At 39.1% G+C, this 24,377-nt stretch overlaps 1 protein-coding gene across 1 annotated transcript in view; it reads right to left on the bottom strand.

Annotated features, from left to right (window-relative positions):
• The window catches only part of MSRA (methionine sulfoxide reductase A), a 293,652-nt gene that overhangs the window by 114,046 nt on the left and 155,229 nt on the right, over positions 1–24,377 (bottom strand). The window contains exon 4 of the mRNA XM_069850727.1: positions 406–510. Within this exon, the coding sequence (XP_069706828.1) occupies positions 406–510 (105 nt within the window). The remainder of the gene's footprint in view (positions 1–405; positions 511–24,377) is intronic.

The raw sequence follows: 24,377 nt of genomic DNA, 5'->3' as shown, positions 1-24,377 counted from the left end.
AAAACATAAAAAAACACCCCAAAATTATATGAAAGGTAAAGGTCCTTATAAAAAATAAAATGACCAGCTCTAAAGTTGCGAAGAAATATGCTTTAATTTAGGAGACAAAAGATAGCATTACAGAAGAAATTGTCACAATCAAAGTTGAAAAAAAATGCTCTATTGTCTACTATGTCACTCTGTGGGAATTTTCCCAGCACAGACAGCTGTAAAGGAGGAGGGGGACTGTGAGTTTCTGTACTCTCATTCTCTCTCTCCCTCTCTTTCTCTGTCAATAAATGTCTGCAATCATATTCTCAAGCTCCGGTGTGATTTCAAGGTTCATCTCTTCCATGCAGCTCCAACACTAATTATCCCAGCTGTAATTAGTAAGGTAATTAAATACTGGCTCACTCATCACTCTACCTTGTGTCGGGTCATGGTTCTCCCAGAAGACCTTGAGCAGTTTCTCAAAGCTGATGTTTTCTGGCTGATATACCACTCGAACAGCCTCTGTGTGGCCAGTTTTACCTTAAAAGACAAAATAAAATCAGGTGTCATTAGTGAGAATTAGCTTATGCATATCTCGTTTTTTATACCTGAGATTCAACGCATGATCCTTTGTTTTCATTTTCTTTCCCTAAAGGTCTTTTGATTTGCCATCATTTATACTTAACACTTTTCCCACAATATTTTATATACATACCAACTCTACAATGACGGCTACTTTGGACAAGGCCATCAGAAAATAAATTATCCCAAGTGGCAATAAGGTAAGATAGTGAAGTTATTACACTAGTTCATCTTCTTAAATATTTGTAACTGAAAACTAAAATATTATACATTCAACATTTAAATACAAAAACTTGCATGTCTAAGTTGTCTTGACAGTGTAAAAATGGGCTTCATTTCCATGAGTTAAGATATGGATAAAACAATTGATATAAAAACAAATTTCAAGGATCACAACAATAATTTCAAACTATCTCACGTAATCCAAACCACTGATGTCAATGGGCTTCTAAAAGAGTCACAGGGAGCCCTACTGAACTTTGTGACAGGAGGCAAACTCCAAGAGGATTAGCAGGTGTTAAAGCCCATTAAAACATATTATTCCTATTTTTTAGTTACATTATGGGTAGGATTTTTTCATAGAATTCTTTGTGTTGGAAGGCACATTTACAGGTCATCCAGTCCAACTCCCCTGCAGAAGCAGGGACATCCTTATCTAGATCAGGTTGCTCAGAGCCCCGTCCAACCTGACCTTGAATATTTCCAGGGATGGGGCCTCTTTTTCCTTCTTTATGTGTCTAATCACTCACAACATTATTGAAAAATCCAGATGCACAAAATATAAAGTATCTGGCCACGTAATTCACTTTGATTGTACTAGTTAGGCATCCTGTAACAAGGCAGGCTGAAAAAGTTGGGCTTGTTCAGCCTAGAAAAGAGAAGGCTCTGGGGAGATCTTAGAGCAGCCTCCCACTCTCATCAGGGAATGCAGGGATAGGACAAAGCTATCACTGAGCTAAAAGAGGGAAGATATAGATGAGAACTTAGGAAGAAAAGTTTTCCTGTGAGGGTGGTGAGGCCGTGGCCTAGGTTGCCCATAGAAGTCATTGATGTCCCATCCCTGGCGATGTTCAAGACCAGGTAGCATGAGGCTTTGAGCAATCTGATCCAGTGGGATGTGTCCCTGCCCATGGCAGGGGATTTGGAACTGGATATTCTTTAAGTTCCCTTTTATGATTCTATGATATGAGTGCTCAGACATCTCAAGGTGGAAGTCCACTGCACTGAATGCCACACAAGCATTTCATATTTTATATATATTAACTGTCTTACAATTATCATCACATGTATATGAATGGGGGGAAAAGAACTTCTACTTCTTAGGTAAATCATTATAAGTAAATACTAAATAAACGTAATAAGCTCCTTGATCACAATAGACAAGGTTTTTATTTCATTTATGACAGCATAAAGTTCACACTTACTCAACTGACTTCAACAAAACTGTTGAACTTCATGCTGTGCTACAACCATCTGAATCTGGCCTAGGGATGGGTTCTGAATTAGCTGTCACCAAGCAAGAAAATTCAGAGTCTGTGAGTAACTGAGGAGTGTTCAGCAGAAACACCAATTCAGTTGCAAGAGAAGTTTTAATTAGAAAAAGTACAAAGAAATAAAAAGATGTTATGATATATTAAAGATAATAACAGAGAAAAGTATGGCAGCATTATATCAGTTAATGGGGTGCCTGAAATGAAGAAAACCTAAATGAGGCACAGAGGGGTAGGCTAGCTATTCAGAGGGATTTAAAAGCCTGGGATTAAATTTAGTCTAGAATGCAGAGAAGAAAAAGGGGACACATCTGGGATATATGTAATGAAAATTTTGATAAAATCAATTTGATTCCTATCTAGTATGCTTCACAGAATCATTCACAATACAACAAAGATAAGCTAACTGAGATTAAAAGACAAAAATGTGCAAGTTTCATATAACCTATAGCTAAAGCCAAGCCATCCTGTCCACCAGGGTACTGTCCAGGCAAAGGATGGCCCAATTCCTCTTTCACCTCCATCCACAGAAGCGACTCATTATCTGAAGACAAATTCTCATGGTAGGTTAACAGAAAGGGTTCATACACTCAGTAGAATAAAAATACAAGACACAGATAATTGGTTTGATAATGAAGTGAAATGGTCTTTCTGTCTTATGGCATGAACTGATGTCCAGCTTAGATCAGGGGTGGAGTTTATTCCAAATTTCAGAGAATCATAGAATGTCCCGAATTGTAAAGGATCCAGAAGGTCATCGAGTCCAATTCCTGTCTCTGCATAGGACAACCCCAAAATTCACACTAATATAGGCTAACAGTCAAAATAAAGGAGTTTGCCCCAGCTGAAGCCCAGGTCGGGGATTTTATTGTTGCTTGAGATAAGGAAAAAGAGCAAATGGACAGCTGTCTGCCCAGCTGCTGCAAACCTATATCTTATAACTAAACAGAGCTTAAGGAGTAGCTTCTGACTTTTATTCTTTACTTTAAGCCAATGTGAACCTTATGAAATGTCCTTATCACTCAGCAGCAAATTGCTTGTATAAAATGACTGGCTTTAGATCACAAGAGAGTTTCTTAAAGAACTTCAAAACAACAGAGGCATTACCTTTCCTCTCTACTGAAGCAGCAATTACATCTTGTCAACACTGTCTGCTCTGACTAATCCAGAAGTTCAAAGAATCGGCTTTCTTCTTTCCCTCTGAATAAGGAAATAATGGGGCTACTCTGAGAACTACAGCCTGATCTCAAGAAAAAAATCATCAGATGTGTGGCTAACAGACTGGTTGAAGCGAGAGCAGATTTAAAATCAATATTCATCCACCAAGGAAAAGCAACGAGGTAATGCTGCTGGTCCTATCGGATTCACCTCTAATTTTCCTCAAAGCCTTCCCACAATCTAGTGGATTTTCTTTCAGAATATGGTTTGGGTATTTCTGCAAAGAACAATCTTAGTAATTTCCGGTGAGTGCTCCTATTTTCCAACAATTTTAGTGGAAATGATACCAATCAACTGGGTACATATCAGCAAACAGAAAGGTAGAAGACTATACACAAGATTTCCTAGAAGAGGAACAGAGAGAAAATAGCAACAGTGACAGGAAAAGAACCAGAGCAATCTCTCTGCAGGTGCAGTGTGCCTCACAACAAGGAATCCAAAAACGTCATGAGGTTACCCTACGGAAACTACCAGCTCATCGGTGACAAACATGACTCAGCTGCAGCCGAAGTGGCAGAAGGGAACTTATATTGGCCTCTCATTTGAATTGGGAAGGACCTTAAAGCCCATCCAGTTCCAACCCCCCTGCCATGGGCAGGGGCACCTCCCACTGGTTCAGGTTGCTCAAAGCCCCATCCAGCCTGGCCTTGAACACCTCCAGGGACGGAGCATTCATGACTTCTCTGGGAAATCTGTGCCAGTGCCTCACCATCCTCACAAGAAAATATTTCATTCTAATATCTAATCTGAATCTCCCCTTTTTCAGCTTAAAACTGTTCCACCCCATCCTATAACTGCACTCCCTGATAACAAACACCCTCCCCAGCTTTTCTGCAGGTCCCCTTTAAGTGCTGTAAGGCTGCTCTAAAGCCTTCTCTTCTCCAGGCTAAACAACAACAACCCTCTCAACCCTGTCCTTGCATGGGAGCTGCTCCAACCCTCAGATCATCTTCACGGGCTCCTCTGGACTCGCCCCAACAGATCCATGTCCTTCCTGTGCTGAGGCTTCCAGAACTGAACTCAGTGCTTCAGGTGGGGTTGCATGAGAGCTGAGGAGAGGGGAAGAATCCACTCACTTGCCCTGCTGCTCACACTACTTTGGATGCAGCTCAGGATACGATTTGCTTTCTGGGCTGCAAGTGCTCATGTTGAGCTTCTCACCTACCAACACTCTTAAGTTCTTCTCTACAGGGCTACTCTCAATCCATTTTCTTATTGCACTTTTCATAGTAGGCTTAAGTTAAACTTTGAAAACAGAATAATCACATTTCAGTGTAGGTTTCGCACATTTGATATAGTGCCACATCAAAAGAACAGAGCAGGCACAGAACTAGCTGACCACTCCTCTGTATTGTAAAAAATATCATTGAAATATTTCTAATCAAATCTTTTCTGTAAGATTTCTTAAAATGGTGATGTAGTAATCAAAGAGAAACAATAAACCTACTTGTTCTCAAGAAAGCTGCATGTCTTTTAAGGAGAAATTTAACAGGCTAGCACTTAACAACTGAAACCATTTAAAATGATCAGTGATAGACGCTATTCTTTCAGTGATATTCAGTTCCACACCTCAGTGCTTCTTTCAGAATTTCTCATGAAAGATCCATCTATATTAAGTCAGAGAACACTGGTGTCCTCATTTCACCTACTGCTTTTAATTAGCTGATTTTTAATATTCCAAAGCAAAAGCTCACTTCACTTTGACTTCCAAAAGTTTTAACAAGTATGAACATTTCTAGAAGCTTTCTCCCCAGAAAAGCTCAAAGTCTGAATCACTTTTTTTAAATAATTTATTGAATCACTAAATATAATTTCATTTGCTGTTAACTGTGCAAATAGAAATCCTTTATTTATAGGTGCCATTATCGGATTTCCAGTTATGGTGCTCAGTTCTCCTTCAGCTTTAGAAGGAGCTTAGCCATTGAAGAACCTCGCTGCAGATGATAAGACTTTATTACACCCTGGCAGAGAGGGCTGTGTGCCAACAGCAGATTGTCTGTTTATCCTATATCCATTTCCCACTTAGAAAACATAGACACTCGCGGAGGATTAGCTACAGCGAGCTCTTTCATTGTCGATTCAAACTCTGGCAAAAATGTTCCTGTAAAGAGCAATAGAAAAAGACATCTGAGTGACACCTCAGTTCTCTTTTTCAGTTTTTTTTTCTTCCTAATAGTGTTTAGATTTTCACCTTCTTAATCACCTCCCAGGTGAGTGCCTAAGATAGCAGATTAGAGAAGGGAACTCGTTTTTTTTAACTTGCCGTATCCAGTAAGCATTTAATTATTTCTGGGAAAGTGGAACAACTTCAAAGGGTTGGCTTGAGAGCACCTCACCTGTGAACATCTAGCCACCCAGCAGCTCCTACGTGATATGTGGGCTCCATCTGTAGCTAGTCCAGCCCTGGGAGACTCAAACTATAAAACTCAAGCGATGCCATAACTATTCCCTCATGCCTCACATTGATAAAAAGGGACATTTTACTCATGGAAAATAAATAGCCTAAAGGACTTCCTGAAGAGAAGGACTTGAGGGTTTTGGTGAATGAGAAGCTCTAATGTGAGCCAGCAAAGAGCACCTGCAGTCCAGGAAGCCGATCGTATCCTGGAATGCATCAAAAGGAGTGTGACCAGTAGGGTGAAGGAGGGGATTCTACTTCTCTACTCAGCACTAGCGAGACATCAAGTGGAGTCCCGCGTTCAGTATTGGAGTCCTCAGCACAGGAAGGACATGGATTGATTAGAGTGAGTCCAGAGGAGGCCACAAAGATGATCCCAGGGGCTGATGCACCCTCCATACGAAGACAGGCTGAGAGAGCTGGGCTTATTCAGCCTGGAGAAGAGAAGGTCCCAGGAAGACTGACTAGAAGTCTTACAGTACTTCAAGGAGGCCTACAGAAAAGCTGGGGAGGGGCTCTCTATCAGGGAGAGCAGGGACAGGAAGAAGGGGAATGGCTTGAAGCTGAAAGAGGGGAGATTTAGATGAGATTTCAGGAACAATTTTTTTTCCTGTGAAGGTGGTGAAGCACGTGCTGCCCAGAGAAGTTGTATCTGTCCCATCCCTGAAGGTTTTGAAGGTCAGTAGCCCATCTCTATGCATTTGCCTCCTGCAAGTCATGGTTTCCTGACTGCTTTTCAGGGTGATTTTCCCAGTGTTCATAAGAGACAGTAAAATACTTCACGTATACAAGGGCATGAACATGTGGCTACTCTTTTTTCACATTCTGCTTTATATTTTCAATAACTTTAATGACTTTGTTAGCATTGAACTAGAAGATAATGCGTGGTTTATTATCCACTGTGAATTTCTGCTTTATAAAATATAATGCTTTACCTTCTCAGTGTGATTCACACTCTTTTTATACACTTATATTAAAACATGTCAATCTTATACAGCAAGAAGCCAATTTATCCCTATGGGCCAGCGAATCCTGCAGCTGTTAATCAAAATAAAATTTTCCATAAATTCTAGAAATTTCTCTTTGAAAGGCAGAAACTTCTGCCCAGACCACAGTAAATCATGCCTCTTCTAGTGCCTGCAAAAAGCAGCACATACCACAGCTAAAATGTGCTGCATAGATCTAAAGAATTTTCTTCAATTGTATTTATTTGTTTTAGTAAAGGACAGATAAATTACACAGTAAATGAAAATTTAGAAAAGATGAGAAAATTTGCTTATTGAACCATGAACTGCTATAAAATGCATTTCTGCTGACTGTTAGAATCACTTAGGGTTTTACCCCATCAAATCAAAATTAAGAGAACAAAGGTGACAATGATAAATGGGGTACAAAACGCTGTTAGCTATATTTTCACAGAAGTTGAGTCATATTTTTCAGCAAAACTAGCTGAATGAATATAAAATAAAGCAGATTATCAGTTTTAACAAAGAATATTGTTTAAGTTTTCCTAAAAATCTCCAAAACAAAACTACTAGATTAACTTGTTTCTTACTTGCAAGTATTTGAAATTTCTATGGAACAGATATAAAAAATTCTTACTTTTGTCACTAAAACCCTATGTATTCTTCTTAAGCTGAAAGACAGAAGACTTAGATTGATATGAGGAAGAAATTGTTTATTATGAGGGTGGGGAGGCCCTGGCCCAGGTTGCCCAGAGAAGTGGTGGCTGCCCCATCCCTGGAGGTGCTCAAGGCCAGGTTGGATGAGGCTTTGAGCAACCTGATCCAGTGGGAGGTGTCCCTGCCCATGGGAGAGGGTTGGAACTGGATGGGCTTAAAGTTTCCTTCCAACCCAAACCATTCTATGATTCTTCAGCAGCAAATTGGTTTTGAGAATCAGATGCTGAACAGGATATCTGAAAGTAAGACCACTACTATTGACACTTTTTCTATTCCTGTACACTGAAGGACCCATAAAAGGAAAAGAAACCAAGATTACATAGTCTATAGGACAAAAGGAGACAGCAAAACTTCACTGTTTTGTTCATGGGTTCTGGTCTCGTTAGGGTGAATGTCCCCACCACAAGCACTTTGGGAGGGATTACTTTGGGCTCACACTGGAATGACTGCTTTCCACAGTTGGAGAGCATTAAGTGTGCTCCTAAAGAATATATTCTGATTTAACATAATTCAAAAGGATTCTCTGGTTCAAAAAACATCCCAGTGGATTTATTGCAGATGTCAGTGGAAAGGTGCTTTAGCAATCATTTGGGGAGAAATATCTGCATCCTAGGGAAATCAGTTTGGTGGCGATATGTGATACTAGATATTTCTGTGTTGAGTTGTGTCGCTTTGCCAGTCAGGGTACAGCGGAGATCACAAAACTGGATGAAGCACATACTCCTAAGGATTAGTCTGACATTGCTCCTGGACAATACAAGAGAACATCTCATGCAGCATTCAACTGAAGAAAAACTGTTGAAGATAGGCATATAATTAATGCCAGTCAACATGGTTGTATGGAATATAGGTCTTGTCAGCCAAACTCGATTTCATTCTCTCATGAAATTACAAGTCTAGTTGTAATAAATGGAGGATGTAATAGCATGGATGTAATAGACTTAGAGTTTATTAATGCATTTGACTCTTACTTCATGACAGTCTGATTAAAAAATTAGCACTATACAATATCAATACTGCACATGTTAAATGGATTAAGAATTATCTAAATGACAGTTCTAAAAAAATTGTCTACAGGGAACAAGCATTGAATGGCAGCATTTTTATCTGTCCTCTGCAGGGATTGGTACAAAGTCTTTTGCTGTTAAAGTCTTCCATAACTAATTTTAGAGAAGCAAAAAGTCTCAACTTATAAAATTTGTGGATAACTCCGATGAGAAGGCTGATAGAATGGTCTGTAAAGCAATTACTTGCTGTGCTGGGCTCAATCAGAAATGTATTAGAAACAGTCGTACATAAAATCTCTAATTATGGGGAAAAGTGACACGCACCATATCCATGAACAGGGAACAATCTCTGAGGAAAAGGCAAAAGTGATACTAGACAAGTAAGCAAATACATTGCACTAAAATGGAAAAGTGACTGAATGGGGATGCCTAAATAAAAGAAGAGGTTGATAGGAAGAGCACTGGAGAGATCTATCCTGACATGGATTCATGGCTGCCCCATCCCTGGAGGTGCTCAAGACCAAATTAGATGAGGCTTTGAGCAACCCAATCGAGTGGAAGGTGTCCCTGTCCATGACAGAGGGGTTGTCACTGGCTGATCTTTAAGGTCCCTTCCAACTCAAACCATTCTATGATTCTGTGATTAAGCATTTCCTCAAAAACAGTTTCAGTGACAGCCACAATGAGCATGGTATGTTTAGCCTTTCAGAAAAAAAGACCTAGAGGTTTTTAATTAAAGGATATAAGCATCTTCTCAGGAAGAGATTGACTAAGTGCAAAAGAGCTCTTTTAAGAAGCAATGAAATGGCATATTGAGGCGTTGGAACTGGGTGATCTTTAAGGTCCATTCTAACCCAAAGCATTCTATGATTCTGTATCAAGGGCTCGGGGTAGAAATGGAAAACAAGGAAATTCAAATGGAAATGCAGCCACTGTTTAGTTATCTGCTACAAATCACTACACTGCTCAGTTACACCACTGGATCATTCCATACTCCTATAAACCTATATGTCCTATAAACCAAGGCAAGTGGTTGATCCTTCATCTCCCAGTGTTTCCAGATTAAGTCAGATTTCTTTCTGGGAGAGACACGTCAGACAAACATCAGTTAAACTTAAAGGAAAAATTTATAGTTCTTAATAAAACAGTAACTGGATGAAACTTAATGACCTATGATATAAAAGATGTCAAATTAAACAATGCACTGAGCCCTTACCAGACTAAAATGCTGTGAAGGCATGAGTGAATTCCCCCTCTTTTTCCTTTGTTCACTTTGCTTTAACAAAGCCTTGCAATCCCAAACACTGTTCTCCGTACAAAGAGTTGAGACTTCCGTATTATCTTCTTTTAATCATGATTGATGAGGTAGACTAACCCAACTACAATTTTTATATTATTTTTATATAAAGATAAAGTGAGTTACAAACTTTCAGCTACAGTGTTGGGGACAGAAAGACACGGTATTGCCACATCTACAAAGTCTTCATTTAAAAGCTGAATTTAACCCTAAACTATACATAAGATGGAGTGACTCTTTACCTCTCAACAAATCATGTTTACCGACAAATCAGTTATGCTTGGCACCATGGAATCTCTTAGAATGGTTTGGGTCAGAAGGGACATTAAAGCCCATCCAGTTCCAACCCCCTGACATGGGGAGGGACACCTCCCACTGGATCAGGTCACTCAAAGCCCCATCCAACCTGGCCCTGAACACCTCCAGGGATGGGGCAGACACCACTTCTCTGGGCAACCTGGGCCAGGGCCTCACCATGCTCTCAGTCAAAAATTTCTTCCTAAAATCTAATCTAAACCACTCCTCATTTAGCTTAAACTCATTCCCCACAAACCTATCCCTGCACTCCCTGATAAAGAGCCCTCCATTGCACTGGAAATGTAACATCTGGCCTCTCTGAATCTCAACACTAGAACAGGACAATACAGTACAAAACAAGTGCTCATGCAAGTGAGAAATGGTAGCTATAGGCTGGATCACATTAATTATGAAGTTAATTAATTAAATGAAGGATTAAATATGGAAGAAGTAAAAAGAATTGCAGAACCTTAGCCTCATCACTAACTGCAATCTTGTATTATTGACAGCAGCCTACATTGCCATGGATCCATGAATTTGAGCGTAACTGGTTTATAATGTATGTTTTCTGTTAAACTGGCATGCTAAAATAACTGTTGCTCTTAAAAAAACTTTAAGCTTGGCTCTTGGATACAAAAAATAGTATCAGATTATTCATATTACAGGAAAGATTTAGTGGTCCACAATTTTAGATTTCAAACTACTCAGCTTAGATTTCTATTGTATACTTTGGATTGAGTGAATTTGTTTTCCTCAGAAGAAGAAAATGTTGTCATTCAGAACTTAAGTCCTTGTATTCTGCAGTCCTATCCGTTCACTTCCCTTCAAATTAATTCCTGATCTGACATACTTTTTTCTTGTTAGGTTAGAGACAAAAATCTCTATTAAGAAATGTAACAAGGCTACTTTAATAAAGCTGTGGCAAACAGAAATAACATAAAAGACTGCCTTTTATTGATATGTATGCTTTTTTATACATTAGAAACACACTGATTCGTTGATTAGTATTAATTATACAGGTCACTCTTGGACAACATAAAGAAGGAGTATGGCAATAGAAGAGAAGCAGGGACAGATCACAAAGTGTAAGACATTGGGGTGTCTGACTTAGACTCAATGCCCTTTGCTTAGAGCATAAGACCGATATGGAACTGCAACTCAAACTGTGGCCACTAACTAGAGCAGAGAAGTCATTATCCCACTGCATTACATTCCACGCAGCATTAGTCTACTTCTTGTATCATTGATTTCTGCTGTCTTTCAGTTACGAAGTAGGTAGCTCGGAAGTTTGTTTCAAGACAAATCTCCTTTGAAAAATTAAATTGATGAAATTATGTTGATATTTTTTATCAAAACAGATAAACTTTGCGAATAAAGATCTGCCCAGAAAATATATCCTGTTATCCATGGGAACAAAAAACGTGGAGGATAAAAGATTAATACCATGTCACAGTTGCACCATGCCTTTGTCCTAAAGGCTTCAAAGTACTTTCTAAATTTGGATTTCATTATCCCCATTTTGCAGAGCATAAGCCACTATTACATTGTGTTTGTCATAATTGATTTGCCACATATTCAACATGATTTCTCTAAATACTACAAGCCCTGGGATGACAGCGTTTCTGTCCTTCTAAAACCCAAACACAAACATTACCTAATACAAATATTTAGGGAAACAATATTGGCACACTTAGAAAATAAAAAATTCAGTTTTGTCATGATATGTGGAATTTATAAGGTGATGCAATTTTGATTTCCGGTAAGAATTTCATATGTTAAAAAACTTGGCTATACTACTTACGATTTATAAGCAAAAAAGTCTTTTCTGACAAGCTCAGTAAATATGGCACTATCTTCAGCAGCGTGAAATAAAGACACTAATTCAGTTGTGCCATGAAAGCATGTCATTTATCTGAGATTGCTTAGGACAAATAATCTGGACCTGAGTTACACTCCAGAAGGTAACTAAGGTAAGATCTCCTGCACACCTTGTGAGAATTTTTCAGCCCAAATGGATGTCTCAGAGCATCTAAACGTTTGTCCTTTTAAGAAACTAAACCATTCCTTACATCTCTGTTTACTTAGTTGTGAAATCCACAGGCACAACAGGTTGCCCAGAGAAATCATGGAAGCTCCGTCCCCGGAGCTCTTCAAGGCCACGCTGGATGAGGCTTTGAGAAACCTGATCCAATGGAAGGTGTCCCTGCTCATGGCAGCAGATTGGAACTGGATGGGCTTTAAGGTCCCTTCCAACAAAAATTAATCTACAATTCTATGATATTGCAGCCTTCTGGCTCTTTTGGACCAGACACTAAGATATATGAAGTTGTCTCCAAATACAACCCATTGCCATAGGTGAGGTGGCAGACTGTGATCATTTCAGAAATGGAACCATCTATGACTTAATCCAGACTGAATTATAAAAATGCTGCCTCAGTTACTGCCTTGGTGGATGTGATTTCAGACAATGCTTTAGGACTTGTGTCATTTCCTTCTCTTGCCAAAGACAACATGAAGTCATAATACAAATCACTTGCAAAGTGAAGTACCCCAGGACAAGATGACCGCAAAATGAGAGAAAGTGGCTGAAACATTGACATTGTCCATAAAGAGCAGTCAATAAACCAAATGTTAACACAATCCCCAAAAATCTCTGAGACAGGGCAACAAAATACAAGCCTTTGAAGAGCAGGAACCTTCTTATCACTGCATCTGCCCCAGCTGGAGGCAGCTTATTGCAGAGAGCAGAGAGTGACTTGAGAGGGATTGTCCAGAGCCTGTCCTAGGAACAACCTCACAAATTATCAGGAAGCTGAGACTAGATTGCATTTTAGTTTGCTTGAATATTTATACCTTTTGTAGCTCCTAAAACAAAACAAACAAACGAAAAAAACCCAGTTGTGTTTAAAAAAGTCAAAGAGTAAAAACAATGTCAATAGCCTGAATATTGCTGTCACATATATAAGGCTCCAGGGACACCTTATAGCAACCTTCCAGGACTTAAAGGGGCTACAGGAAAGCTGGGAAGGGGCTCTTTATCAGGGAGTGCAGGGATTGGATGAGGAAGAACAGTTTTAAGAAAGAGAAGAGATTAGATGAGATCTTAAGAAGAATTGTTTTCATGTCATATTAGCAGAATATATGTCCAATATTTTACTTAAAGGTTTACAGCTTTTAGTTGTAAAGTCTCTGTACTGCAGTTATGCAACACAAAAATTTCCTTAAACAAATGACCATAATGAAAGACATAGGATAACAAAAATGGGAAGAATATGCCTTGAACTGAGAACAACTCTGAAAAGGGATAAACAGAGGTAAATAGGATACCTGGGGACATCTATTCATAGCAAGATCAATGTAAGGAGCTAGAAAATGTTGAATAATCTGGAATATTAAAAAAAAGAGGAAATAAGAGTAAGATATTCTAATATCTAACCTTTTGCACTAGAATAGCTACTGTAGTTTTATCCTTTTCCCTCTAGAGTGATTTCAGTAAGAGGTTACCACTGTGAGGAGATGTCTGAATGCAAGGTTAGATTTCTGAAATATGCCAATTCTCAGTCTTTGTGAATCTGAACACCAGTGTAGGGCTTGAAAGAAAACTGTGCCTACTGTAATACCTGAAAATTATAGTCTAGAATGAAAAAAAAAAAAGATAATAGATTCTGTATTTGCACTCTGGAAGCTTCTCTTTCCTACTTAACTTCTATAAAACTAATCTGACAGCTAGCTGATATACACAAATGTGATCTGGATCATTATTTACATCATGATTTCCTTGATTTCACCAGAGACCTCTCACAGACATCAAACTGAAAAGAGACAGCACCAGAGCAGAGAACTGCACAACAACAGACAGACATTCATGAGCTTCCAGTAAAAAGAGGACTAGAATGAAAATTCAGAATTTATTTGTACTAGACAGTTTGAAGTCCACCAAAACTAATAAAAGATTTCCAGAAAGTTCTAAAAATGCCCAAGCAACCTTTTTTTCCTGCAAAAGTCTTTAACAGAAATAAACTCTGTAAGTGGGTATAAGCTTAAAAAGATAAAATTTTGATCATTGCCCATGAGGGGCATGGTTTGACAGGAATGGTTGGACTCAGTGATCTGGTGGGTCTCTTCCAACCTGGTGATTCTATGATTCAAAACACAGCCATGAGAAAGATGGGGAATGAGTAAGTAGACATTGCATGGGCATGATGAAAGACCAATGGCTGGGCACAGACACAAGGAGGCATCTTACAATAGGAAAGCAGACTACAGAAATGAGAGAGGAATTGTGGAGAAGTATCTTTCAGCCTAGAGAAAAGAAGGCTTCGGTGAGACTTTATACCAGCCTTCCAGTGCTGAAAGAGGTACAGGAAAGCTGGGGAGAGGCTCTTGATCAGGGAGTGCAGGGAAAGGATGAGGGGGAAGGGTTTTAAGCTGAAAGAGAGTATATTTAGATGAGATTTTAGGAAGAAATGTTTTCCTGTGAGGGTGGTGAGGCACAGGCACAGGTTGCCCTAAGAAGCTGTGGATGCCACATTCCTGGAGGTGTTCAAGGCCAGGCTGAATGAAGCTTTGAACAACTTGATCCAATGGAAGGTGTCCCTGTCCATGGCAGGGGGCCTTAAGGTCCCTACCAATCCAAAAAATTCTGTAAGTCTATGATTCTGTGATATTGTGAAGAATAAATCAGTAGCTGTTCTGGCATTAAGCTGGCTCAAGGCAACTCTTTGTCCACCATGAGGGGGCTAGAAATTGTTCTTCATTAACTGTAGATGGTATTGAGGCACACTTAGGAAAAGCTTTTATTTTCTTAGTTTTAATTTCTTAATCATAATTCATAATAAATTCTTTTCTTTAATCATCAACTAGGTAATTTTTAAGGTCCCTTCCAACCCAAACCATTCTACGAAGATAAATCCAGTGACATTGGTAATGGGCTTCTTGCAGTCCCAGCTCCTCCGGGGGACCCTACCACATGTACAACAGAGCAATGAGTGGTCTTCAAGCTGTAAAATAGAGTCTACTCCCTTTCCTGCCTTATTTCATTATTATAATACATGGATATTACATTGCAAATTGTAGCTGCCATCTCACTGTGCACAGTGCTGTGCAAATACAGAATAAGAGACAGCCCCGTCACCTGCTCGATCTGCTGGAAAGAATTAACGTTTCCTTGATTGCAAGTTTATTTTTCACAGCTATCCTCATGAAGGTCCCTACACTGAGAAGAGGGGCTCGTTCCATGGCCAGCATCACCTGAGATTGCATGAATATTTTAGAATATCTCATTTTTTATGATGGTGAGTCAAATTCTTCATTCCTAGAATGTCACTTTCGGCATAAAACCCCACGTAGCAATGACAAGCATGTTCTTAAGGATACCCTAAGAAATATGCTACATAGTGTCATAGGTTTGCCAAAGACCATTAACCGCTAGGAACAGATCAAACACCAGCTATTAGTTTTCTACAGCTGCACAACCCATATCTGAGATCAGGTTTAAAAAATAAAGGCAAGTAGACCAATCATCACTTTTTGTGGCAAGCCTTTTAGATGTTATTAATTCTCACCCCAATTTTAATGAATGGCTGTGCTGATGCTTAACCTCAAGAAGTCACATAAAATTAATTATTACTCATGATTAATTACGCTGTAATAGGCCAGTAAGAGTAACTTTTATTTCAGGCAGTGATGAAATTAATTAGAACTGACTCTAGTAAGCAGTTTACTGTTTATACTGCTACAGGCATATCACAAAAAATATTGTTTTGCTGAAATGTAAGCTATACTTCACATTAGGCTACTGAAAACCTTTACCTGCTGCTTAAACTTAATGAACATTCATTGAATCTGTCTATCCATTATTTCTGTTCAACCAGTCACAACTGAAGAGTTTTAAATTACAGGTCACTCACATCTTTTCTAAAAGTCCCATTTAAATGGTAGCATTTAAGATTATAATTCAAGCGAAATGAGTGTTCCTTTATATTAATTCATCCTAAAAGAAATGTCCAGTTTGGGTGCCCAAAAATATTCAGAAGAAAATGAGAAAAAAACTAATTGTTAATTTACTTAAAACAGAAAACAAACCCAAACCAAAACTGAAGGAAATACTATTTATTTCAAAATAGCCCCAAAACTGAAGGAAGTAATCTATTTAAATAAAGTGGACCACTGTGCTCACATTTATGCTTGTTGTACAGCACCTAGTACTGTGAGATACTTTTGCATTTAATAACACCAAGTCTGGCAAAACGAGGGGAACAAATCTCTTTCTAACAGATGTCACTCCTTGGAGATACTGTTTTCTCATATTGGGAGGAGCTCCAGTCATCCTGAGAGAAAAAGGTACAGCAGGACGCTGTGGCTAAAAGCTGAGGTTACATAAATTGGACCTGTAATAAAACGAAGTTTCTTGACATAGAATCAGAGAATGATGGAATGGTTTGAGTTCAGAGGAACCTTAATGAGCTTTCAGTTCCAACACCCAACATGGACAGGGACAACTTCCACTTGATCAGCTTGCTTAAAACATCATCCAACCTGGCCTTGAGCAAACCCATCCATGAATTCTCTGGACAACCTGGGCCAGGGCCTCATCACCATCACAGGAAAACATTTCTTCCTAAGATCTCATCTTAATTTCCCATCTTTCAGCTTAAAACCGTTACCCCTTGTCCTGTCCCTGCAATGCCCAAAAAAGAACCCCTTCTCAGCTTTCCTGGAGACCCTATCAGTACTGGAAGGCTGCTATAAGGTCTCCCCAGAGTCTTCTCTTCTCCAGGCTGAACAAGCCCAGCTCTCTCAGCCTGTCCAGCCCTTGGATTATCTCTGCGGCCTCCTCTGGACTTGCTCCAACAGATCCATGTCCTTCCTCTGCTGAGGACTCCAGAAGTGGATGCAGGGCTCCAGGTGAGATCTAACCAGAGTGGAGCAGAGGCTCAGAATCCCCTCTCTTCAACCTGCTAGTTACATTTCTGACGCAGCCCAGGATATGGTCCACCTTGCCAGCTCATAAGGAATAAAAACATAATACTATATATCTTCTTAAGGTATTATCAATCCAAGCTTCTGTGCTGAATTTTATGGTGTGCAGATGTAGGAGGTCAACAGGAATGGTCATGGTGATCGTACACAGCACCAAAATCAATGAATCTATGGCTCTGTCCATCATTCCTTTCCTTCACAAGCTTTACTGAGAATATCGCCTTTGTAAAGCCCAGCACCCATAATAGTTTTCCAGCTTTCATTAAAACAATTATTATAGTCAACTCTAACACTATGAAACTTCCACTGCTCAGAGAATAATATCTCCCATGTTCCTCTCTGTAACCATAGAGAGGTATTTTCTGTCTTCGTCCCATTTTTGCCTTCCACACGTTCATTTGCAGTGCGGACGTGATGGCCAGGTACTCTGCATCTGCCTTAAATAGTCCACATTGCAGATGAAGGAAAAGGAGGAGATATTTCTCTATGACAGATGGATGACTAAAAATTTTTGCCTTCATCTCTCACTTTATCTGCAAAAAAAAAGAATAGCTTTTATCTGTGATCTTCTAAGAATATTTAGTGAATTCTTCAGTCACTACTGAGACCTTTCACATTGAGTGAACTTTTCCATTGCCTGCTTCTTGTTTATGGCATGCAGTACTACAGTTACTTGAGCTCCAACGTGGAAATATGAGTGAATTTTAGAAGCGTTGTCATAGTCTGAAGATTAGATTATTTGGCCATTAACTGTGAGGAACTGTAACTACACACAAGATGACAGTGACATTTACGTTGTGCTTTTTTTCTGCATGAAGAAGGCCAGATTGTTCACCAGTTGAAGGCAGTTGAGAAACTAAGTTGGTCCCCACAAAGCTACTACAACAGCTAAAGGGAAAGCTAATTCCAATCTAGAATATTTGATGGGAAGTTACAGGGATAATGTAAATAAATAAAGTCTTCTTTTTTCAGCAGTGATAGACAATATAGTTCATCCTTGTAGCTTTTTCTGACTTAGCTAGATAAAGCCACAGATGACCTGATTAAGTGTTGAAGATGGTCCTGCTTCAGATGAGACTTTGGAGTCAGGATTTCTGTATGTTCCTTCCAACCAGTGTTTCTATGATTCTACACCTTGACTATAATCATGGTAATAAATGACAGGTATTTCTCTTCATAGAGAAGACATTCTGGATGAGACAGCATAGTTTGAAGATGCAAAGGAACTTCAGTATGTTTGTTACCTTTAGCACAATTTAAGACTATGTCTACACTAGCAAAACAGTACAAAGGAACATTTCCAGGGAGCGAGATGATATCTCTTCTATGATAAATAGTTAGAATAGTCACCTCCATGGCACTGGGTGATACCGTAAATGTCTCTCTCCTCTGCCAATACATGTGTGTGCATGTATACATTTTCACATATATAACTACTGAGTTGGGAAATAAATAAGGACAACCTGAATCGCCCCCAAAAATGAAGTTTAAGCATGTGAGCAACGGATTCCCTGCTTTATAGGTGATATGTGTGCTAGCACACACTCTTTTATACCTATAATGATTACAGGATAAGCAATATGTGTCGTTGGAGGATGCACAGATATATATACCCACATAAAATTAAGTTCTGTCACATCTTATCTTTTCCTAAGCCTGACAGAAGTCTCAACTCCACTATGTGCCGGACCAGCTGTTATTATTCACATGAGAGACTCTCCTTTATAAACCCACTGATCTTGTATATCAAATGCAGACTTAAAGACGGGATTAAAAATAATAAAAAAAAATTACTTTCATTTAGCAAGCTTATATTAAAAATTAAAAGATGTTAATAAATACTGTGTCTATAAGCTGGTCTAAATCTATCTAAAATGCCCCACAGTGAAGTCTTACATCAGTTATTATTGAAACATTAAATGCTTTTCTTACAGGCTTACAGCAATCAATTTAACTTTCAGTCATCTTGTACCCATATGCGCTGCTCCTGTTGATGAAATGGCTATTAATAAAGGAATAGATGGCTATGAATTAAAGCAAGCTCTACTTAATCACATTAATCCAGAGTATGTTAAAGGCTTCAATTTTCTAAATAATTTTGGGCTTAATGCCTCTGAGATGGGCAGACTGTTCTATTGATGCAGCATCTGGTCCAATTTAAGCTGCATTGTGAAGGAGGAATTGTTAGGCCCTTGCAAAAATAAGGAAGACTGACAGTTTTAAGGATGCAACCAAAACTGCTACAGCTGAGACAAAAGATACTGCAAGATATTGAAAAAGACCTACAACAATTAAAAGGCAGCCCACTGCTCTGCAAATGCAACTCTACTGTTCAGTGAATTGTATATGATTAACTTACTCTTACTGACGGGATGAGTACTCCATACACTTAACCATCACTGTATTTTCCAGTCATTGAACATCCAACAGCTGCTGCTGTGAAATATGTTCACTTACCCATTACATTGGGTTACCAATTAGAGAGGAATTATTTAAAAGGGGATGGCACAACCACTAACACTACCCTTGCATAAGCAGTAATTTCTGGCTTTGAGGTTTTTTTCCCCCAAGGGTTTTTTTTTATTATTATTTTGGTTACGTCAAGGAAGTTGTTCTACAGTGAAAAGATTTACCTTGGCTTGTAGCAATGAAATACTACTGCATGCAATTAAAGAGATACAGAAAAAGTAGTTTAAATGCTTCTGGGGGAATAAAACCTTCATAGGAGAGCTAGGGAGTTTTAGTACATTTCTGCAGGAGATTTTTTTTTAAATCCAGTCTGCATAGGAGACTTTTAATGGAGGAGACAACATGGAACAGTCCATCAACCAGAAAAAAAACCGCCTAATATTACCTTTGCTATTACAATTCTGCTACATATAATATGTCAAAATTAAAAAAGTTTAAGATCTTTTTGTCAGTAACTTCATTATTAATGAAAACATTAACTCCAATCAATTTAATGTGTTTGCACAATACTTAATAAAGCCATCGGGTCACATTCTGCAGAGCTGTAAAAAACTCTATCTAAAAGCTTATTTTGATTAAAAGTTATGTTTTCGTGAAATTAACAGACTAGGTCTGGGGGAGCGATATTGTGTATAGTACATATTATCACATATTGTAACATTCGGGCAATTATAAAGTGCCCAAAGAAGATTTTATATGATACATTAGAGTACCTACTTCTGCATCCTACAGGGCTAGAAAGGAATCAGAATTTTAAAATGGAAATTAAAAATCATGTTTAATGTAAAATGTCCAGATACGTAGTTCCTTTGCAGCTGAATAATTTATATATATAAATACCTAACTATATCAGCTGAAATTCTCCACGACTGCAGGAGATAAAAGAAAACTTTAGATTTCCTCTTGTTACCTATGCTTTCCTCCTACACTCAGTACAAGAAAAGTTCACAGAGCTGTAGATTTCAAAATGCTTTACAAGATAAGAAAAAGCATCTCCTCTTTTATAAATGAGGACAAGAGGCATGCAGAGCTGAAAGTCATCCAAGTCAGCCTCGGAGCCAGGAACAGAAGGAAATCAGCTGAATCTCAAGGTAACAGCCCAGCTGAGGTGCTCCTCCTTTCTGCAAACATTCTGCTCCAAGGAGTCACCAGACAAAGTCCAGCATTAAAACCACTGCTGAGGAATACGAAAGGCAAGAGCAACAAAAGGGAAGAAAGCACCCCAAAGCCAAGACTGTGGGGCTGCATAATAGAAGGTTCTGCTACCTATTTTGAGTACAAGTGTAACTAAATGGGAAGGATCTTCCCCTACTGCATCCTGGGAGAAGTGTCATTTCTAGGAGGGGTTTCAAAAGAGGAGAGGAAGGTTGCAAAGCTGGTGTGACAACTGCAGTTGTAGTTTAAGGATTCTTGGAAAAGGTGAGAAAACAGGGAGTTATTTTCTCTTGACTTTCTGAAAAAATGTTACCTGAAAAAGTTTTACCTTTGCTGGAGCACCTCCCCTTTGAGGACAGGCTGAGAGAGTTGGGCTTGCTTAGCCTAGACAAGAGAAGGCTCTGTGGAGACCTTAGAGCAGCTTCCCAGTACTGAATGGGGGGCTACAGGAAGGATGGAGAGTGACTCCTTATCAGGAGTGCGGGGATAGGAAGAGGGAGAATGGTTTTCAGCTGAAAGAGGGGAGATTTAGATTAGATTTTAGAAAGAAATTTTTTTCCTGTTAGGATGGTGAGGCACTGTCAGAAGTTGCCCAGAGAAGTCATGGAAGCCCCATCCCTGGAGGTGTTCAAGGCCAGGAAGGATGATGCTTTGAGCAACCTGATCAAGTGGAAGTTGTCCCTGTCCATGGCAGGAGGTTGGAACTGGATGATCTTTAAGGTCCCTTCCAATTCAAACCATTCTATGATCTTTATCAAACACAATGGAAGCAGTAGTTCTAACAGTTAAGTAGTTCCTCAAACTCTGGGTCATTCCTCTAACAATGAGCTATTAAATAGACCTAAGTACAAATAAATAATCACTTAGCTTGACAGTGATATAAAAAGAATTCATATCTAGGCATAACACTATGTCAACAGCTTTTGTAAGACACTCTGACACTGCAGCAGAGCTCCTGTTTGACAATTCAAATGCAGAAAGATGAGAATAAAGGAGGCAAAAAGCAACTAAGTGATATCCCTGCTCATAGCTCAATTGTTTTGATTAATTCTGCCCTCACACGTTATATGAACATATCATGTGTAGACAAATTCTATTTTGTGGTAACAATGAGTGTGCATGGAGAAAAGTCTATTATCATATTGGAAATAGAGGAATTAGAAAAGAATTGAGGGTGGTAAATAGATGAATATGCAGTAAGGCATTTGGCTTTTTACTCAATTGGTCTGTAGAATTTGCCTTCCGTATCTGTTCTGACAGTATTTCTGCACCTTTAGTAGAAGATCAAAACTCCCTATTTCAAGAACAGTATCAACAGATGTAGTTATGCTGCAAAATTTTTCCCTTTTTAAGTAATTATTTTCTATTCCATAGCTGCCTGAAATAGTCATCCTTCAAGCAGGCTTTAGAAATAATTCTCTTTATTATGCAAAGTTCCTTAAATCCCCACAGTATCCCCAAAAGATACTGTTAATCATTGGAGACTTTGGGGAAGTTCAGAGTGTGTGAATCTCTGGGAAAGACCAGGAAGAATATTTTCCTCTTCGTAGTTAATTAGATCTGAAGCAGTGGGAGGTGGTACCAACATACTGCACGCCTTTGGTGTGATAGCCCTCGGTTCAAACACCTGCTCAGGAAGTTTGATGCTTGGATCTCAAATGACTCTCAGAATAAGAGACATGCATCCCCAGACAGCATCCTGACTATGAGGAGAGAGGATACGCTCAGGAAGTACATTCCTGTTTTGTCCTGATGAAGCATGGCTGCTGTGTAGCCACAAATGCAAGATTCATAAAGCCAGACTGGAATCTTGTTTCCTTCTGCTGGGGCAAGAAGGAGAAGGGGAGAAAGAAGGGCAAGGTCCTGGAACATATTCTTAAGGTTAACATCTTTTTATATAATTTGTAACAGTTAATCACATAATCATAGAATGGTTTGAGGTGGAAGGGACCTTAAAGATCACCCAGTTCCAACCCCCTGTTGTGGGCAGGGACGCTTTCCACTGGATCAGGTTGCTCAAAGCACCATCCAACCTGGCCTTGAACATATCAATATGGTTTAGTAGTGGACAAGTATGGTTGGACTCGATGATCTCAAAGGCCTTTTCCAACCAAACAATTCTATGATTCTATGATCTCCAAGGATGGAGCAGCTGTGACTTCTCTGTGAAACCTGTGCCAGTGCCTCATCACCCTCACAGGAAAATACTTCTTCCTAACATCTAATCTAAATCTCCTCTCTTTCAGCTTAAAACCATTCCCTCGTACTATACCCGCACTCCCTGACAAAGAGGCCCTCCTCACCTTTCCTGGAGACCTTTTCAGCACTGGAAAACTGCTCTAAGGTCTTCCCAGAGCCTTCTCTTCTCTAGGCTAAACAAGCCCAACTTTCTCAGTTTCATGCCGAATACACTATGGAAAGGTGATCTGGCATCTCTGTCTTTTTCCTGTGCAAGAGTCTCATCTTGTTTGTTTCTGTACCCACTACATTTCCATTTTGGATCACAGGTGGCTGCACATTCAGAAGCAGAAGGAAGAAGAGGCTACCTCCCCGTCCCAAATCAGACCTACTTAATTCATGAAAAGCGGATTCTACTTCATTTGCACTTTCAAGCTAGGTGCCCAAATTCAGCTCATAGACTAAGGACACCAGATGCCAGTCTATATTTTCTCATTTAATTTTAGTTTCACTCAAAGGCTTCTGAATGGATCACAAAGGCAGGCTGGGACATTGCACTGTGACTGGAGAACTCATTACAGATTACTCCTGTCTTTGAACACCTGCAGAAGGGCTAAACTGTCCCTGAACAGACAGGAATGAAGCAAGAAATAAAATGAAGCCATTTGTTAAACCAAAATAAATGAGGCGGTGAAAAATAATGGTCCCAGCTGCACTTAATACTGGTTCGGGGTCAGTTCTGCTGAAGACAAGTGCATTGCCAAAAACCAGTAGAAGAGTAGAAGAAAGAAATAGAATCCTGACTATTTTCCTCACTATACACAGTCCATTCAGAAAATCATAATAATAACAACAATATTTAGCACTCTTGCAACATTTTGTAGGTTCAAGACATTGCACAATCAGGGCCTAATCACTGAAGACCTGTTTGCTACTTGGTAGTAATTTTTCTCTTCTATCTTATCATTGTATTAACTAACCAAGACAAATTTCTTCTTGATGTAACATCATTGACATCAGCAGAATTATGTCTAGGATCAATCTGGCCCAATTTCTTACTTTCTTAATACATGAGAAGAGGATTATAATGGTGTTCCACTTGAGTTGGAACAAAGAATTTTCCCAGCATTCAGCACACATAATGACATGATTAAACTTTGTATCTTTTCCAGGAAACCTAAAACACTATAATTATAACACAAAAATAAAAAAAAATAAAAAGGGGGGGAAAAAATAAGTAAACAATGTGTAATCACAGTAGTTGATGGTAATACAAACTTTCAGCTGAGAACATAGTACCTGTCACCCTTCCAGTATGAATAAAGGAAAGTTATGGCCAGAATAAATTATGACCTCCTTAATAACAGAAGTCAGATCGCCCCCTTTAAACTAGAGTCTCCTTTTGAGGAGGAAAGCATCCTTTCATATCAGTGAGGCAAAAAATTCATGGCTAAACTGAACATATTTTAGAAAGTTAACCAAATCCTAATGCAAATCTTCACAGTGACGGCAAATTTTTACCTTGTTTTGGAATCTTTTCTAACCTTTATAATTAAGGAGATGCATCTTAGTCAAGGCTGCCAGCTCTAACGCATATTTTAGCCTCAATGAATGTTTCTTGTGTTTAGCTCATTCCTAAGCTGAACAGAATGG

Source organism: Phaenicophaeus curvirostris, chromosome 2, assembly GCF_032191515.1.
Source record: "Phaenicophaeus curvirostris isolate KB17595 chromosome 2, BPBGC_Pcur_1.0, whole genome shotgun sequence".
Taxonomy (NCBI): domain Eukaryota; kingdom Metazoa; phylum Chordata; class Aves; order Cuculiformes; family Cuculidae; genus Phaenicophaeus; species Phaenicophaeus curvirostris.
Note: the sequence above shows the minus strand (reverse complement) of the source record. Positions and strands in the feature narration are given on the sequence as shown.